We start from the raw sequence: 4,172 nt of genomic DNA on the forward strand, positions 1-4,172 counted from the left end.
ATAATAAAGAGTGCCATGCACGAATATCTCTTCCCTCTCTCTCACGGATATTTTTTTCAAATATGTTAAAATTGAATTTTGGTTTGTTAGTTGGGAAAGGTACAACACTTAAGAAAGAAAACATGACAAACACAAAAGGTTATCAGAGATGAATAGCGAATTTCTCTCACATGCATAAGCTTTTTTATAATCAATTTTGAGTTTGAAGATAATTTTAATATATTTCAACATATTTTAATATTTTATTATTTTAATAAATCAGAAATATACTTTAATATATTTCAAGATAATTTTGAGTTTGAGTGACGTCTGTAATCAATTTTTAGGTCTAGGTGATAAGTTACATTATTAATGATATTAAATTCAATAATTCATCTAATGGCGACTAGAAAATATCAGAACGACTGGCATGTTATCACATTGAATGCATGGTCCCATATTTTTATTTTTATATAAGGTTGACAATTATCTTTGTGATCTTAAAGTTTATTTCACAAAATGAACACCAAGTGCTTATCATTTCTCTCTACTACTCATTTCCTCTTTTATGTTCTTGCCTTTCTAGTTCTCACCACTATCTCATCTTCCTATGATGGAAATGAGACAGATCTTCAAGCTTTGTTGAAGATTAAGTCGATGATCACTCAAGATCCATATGGAACTCTAGCCTCATGGAATGGTTCGCTTCATTTCTGTGACTGGACTGGTGTTACATGTGGGAAGCAAAATAGAAGGGTGACTATTTTGCGATTGGTCTCGCAAGGTCTAGAAGGCTCTTTGTCTCCTCATGTAGGGAACCTTAGTTTCCTCAGTGTTATTGATCTTTCAAATAACAGTTTTCAAGGAGGCATCCCTCATGAGCTCGATCGTCTATCCAGGCTACGCGCTCTTTATTTGACCGAGAATAAATTCAACGGGGTCATTCCGACTAACATATCTAGTTGCTTTAACCTTGTACACGTTGGTCTTGCGAATAACGAGTTAGTTGGAATGATACCCAAGGAGATCAGTTTCCTCTCCAAACTTGCTTTCTTTTTCCTTCAAAATAATATGTTAACGGGTGGAATCCCGCCTTCCTTAGGGAATATTACATCAATGAAAATATTTGGTACTTTTGGAAATCCTTTGGGTGGAAGCATTCCATACACCTTAAGCCATTGGAAAAATTTAGAACAAATTGTTTGTAGTCATTCGAATTTATCTGGAACTATCACTCCCCTTTATAACCTTTCACTCCTAACTCATATTCACTTGACAAATAATCAACTAACAGGCAGTCTTCCTTTAGCCTTTGGTGCAATGTTCCCACAACTTGTGTCCCTTTGGTTATGGGGTAACCAACTAACCGGACCTCTTCCGCCATCCATTTCTAATTGTTCGCGATTAAGCAATCTTCAAATGAACGTGAACAATTTTAGTGGGAAGTTGGGAATCGACTTTTCAAAGCTAAGAGATATGTATTTTATAAGCATCGGTTTAAACAACTTTGGAAGCAAAGATGCTGATGAAATGGGGTTTATCGATTCTTTGAAAAATTGCACCAAATTAGAGATTTTAGATCTTTCTATTTCCAATTTTCAAGGAGTGCTCCCCGGATCAATAGGTAATCTTTCGGATCAACTCCATTACTTATCTTTAGCACAAAATCAACTACATGGAAACCTCCCTCTATCAATCGGTAATCTAGTTGGCTTGAGTAGCTTAGATTTAGCAAATAATCATTTCACGGGAAACATCCCCTCGACCATTGGTAACCTTGAAAACCTACAAGTTGTTAGGTTAGACAAAAACCAACTAGTAGGAAGAATTCCTGATGCAATAGGGGACTTATCATCATTGCTCACACTTTCATTATCTTCAAACAAGTTGGAAGGGGTTATTCCATCAAGCCTTGGAAATTGTCGTCGTTTATTAGAGTTATACCTTGATGACAATAGCCTTAATGGCAAAATACCCGCAAAACTTCTTCAACTTTCATCTTTATCCAAAACTTTAAATCTTTCTCAAAACAACTTGTTTGGTTCACTTCCAACAGAGGTGGGATACCTAAAGATGTTGACTAATTTGGATTTATCATACAACAATTTATCAGGATACATTCCTAGTAGCCTTGGTGATTGTGGTAGCCTCACAAGTTTGGTTCTTAAAGGAAACTTATTTCAAGGTATGATGCCATCATCATTAAGTTCCTTGAAAGGACTGTTAGTCCTTGATATTTCTTATAATAATCTGTCAGGACAAATTCCTAAATTTTTGGAACAGTTGAAGTTAAAAAGTTTAAACTTGTCATATAATGATTTTGAGGGTGAAGTACCAATGCTTGGAGTGTTCTCAAATGAAAGTGTATTCTCTGTTTTTGGGAATAAGAGGCTTTGTGGTGGCTCTATGGAACTAGGGTTACCTAGATGTAAGGAGATAAAAACACAAACAAAAAAGTTCCCTTTGTTTATAATAATCATTTTAGTCGTATCCTCCATTTTCACCATGATATGTTTATCATATGTTTTGTGTAAGAAGAAAAGCAAGAGACAACTATCTCAATCATCAGAGAGCAATCAGTTCTTGAAGGTTTCCTACCAAAAGCTTTTCAAGGCTACAAATGGGTTCTCTGAAGACAATTTGATTGGAACTGGTGGTTTTAGTTCTGTTTATAGAGGAAGCCTTAATGAATATGATGATAGATTTGTGGCAATCAAAGTTCTACATCTTGAAAATCAAGGAGCTCAAAGAAGTTTTATGAGGGAGTGTGAAGTTTGGCGCAACATTCGACACAGGAATGTGTTGAGGGTACTAACTTCATGTTCAAGTGTTGACTTTCAAGGAAATGTTTTCAAAGCTTTAGTATACGAGTTCATGTCCAATGGGAGTTTACATGATTGGTTGCGCTCAAGTGAAAGTAAATCAAGATTAGATCTTCTCCAAATAATAAGTATTCTTATGGATGTAGCATGTGCACTTGATTATATTCACAATCATTGCATACCAACAGTTGTTCATGGTGACTTGAAGCCTAGCAACATTCTACTTGATGATGACATGGTAGCTCATATAGGGGACTTTGGCTTAGCTCGCTTTCTAGGAACAACTTCATACCAAAACAGCTCAACCATGATTGGAGGAACAATTGGTTACATTGCTCCTGGTAAAGCTCATACGCATTCATATTTACTTGTAATTGTTAACTTCTAAAAGTAATTGCTTATAATTTGCAGAATATAGTCTTGGAACTGAGATAACAAGTAGTGGGGATGTCTATAGTTTCGGAATCTTATTACTCGAGGTGATAACAGGGAAAAAACCGACTGATGATATCTTTAACGAAGACCTTAACCTTCACCAATTTGCTTCCATGGCCTTGCTGGACCATGCAACAAATGTTATTGATGTTAATATTGTAAACACCTATCAAGAGAATGAAACCGTTACGAAAGGAATAGAAGCAAATGTAGAGAAAATAAAGGAATGTCTGGCTTCAACAATCAAGATTGGAGTATCATGCTCTATGGATTCTCCACATCATCGGATGGATATGAAAAACGTTGTAGATGAACTACAGCATATTCTGAATACACTTCAAAATATTTGAGGTATAGTGTTCAGTATTCACGATACTAAGCTTTAATCCTATCCTTTTTATGTTGCTAAATCTCATGTTGTAATAGTTAAAATAATATTATATTATCTTACTGGAAATACGTTTAATGGACATGCTAATAATAATGCATGTCCATGTTAAAGAGACTTGTAGAATATTGAGAGCGAAATTTGCAATTTCCATTCATATCTAAATATTAATTACTGCACTTCGGAGGAGACTCACGATCAGTATTTGCTTGATTCTTTACTGTAATGATACGATACGGTACGATACCTGGTCCATAGTATTAGCAAAGTATGAACTTTAGTAACCATTAACCTGGCATATGCATAAAACATAAAATTCCTCGTCGTTGATTCCTTTGTGTTGATCTCTAATTGTAAAACAACGGTTAAATTCCGAAAGTCAAATATACATACAGATAAAATCCATTTTAATTTTGAATTTTTGAGTCTTGAACATAACGTTAATAGGAGGCAAGTGAAATTTGTACTCTTGAAAGTAATTATTTCTTTTTAATTTTATTTTCATTATAAATACTTACGTGCTGAAAAAACATTTTAATAAATTACTT

At 34.6% G+C, this 4,172-nt stretch overlaps 1 protein-coding gene across 1 annotated transcript; it reads left to right on the forward strand.

Moving 5' to 3' along the window:
• The first annotated feature begins 439 nt into the window (after positions 1 to 439).
• Positions 440 to 3,687, forward strand: LOC143548158 (uncharacterized). The gene is made up of 2 exons (XM_077039426.1): positions 440 to 3,142; positions 3,213 to 3,687. Exons 1-2 carry the CDS (start codon positions 499 to 501, stop codon positions 3,584 to 3,586), a joined length of 3,018 nt encoding a protein of 1,005 aa, XP_076895541.1. The 5' UTR covers positions 440 to 498; the 3' UTR covers positions 3,587 to 3,687.
• The last annotated feature ends 485 nt before the right edge of the window (positions 3,688 to 4,172 follow it).

Source organism: Bidens hawaiensis, unplaced genomic scaffold, assembly GCF_021521415.1.
Source record: "Bidens hawaiensis isolate Kalapana, Puna unplaced genomic scaffold, B.hawaiensis_p1.1 tig00000055_1, whole genome shotgun sequence".
Lineage (NCBI taxonomy): Eukaryota > Viridiplantae > Streptophyta > Magnoliopsida > Asterales > Asteraceae > Bidens > Bidens hawaiensis.

Excerpts from the sequence above, each read along its gene's own strand:
- LOC143548158 (XM_077039426.1), top strand. The coding sequence starts at position 499 with ATGAACACCAAGTGCTTATCATTTCTCTCTACTACTCATTTCCTCTTT. Across the intron at positions 3,143-3,212 it reads AATTGGTTACATTGCTCCTG|AATATAGTCTTGGAACTGAG; the intron begins GTAAAGCTCATA and ends TATAATTTGCAG.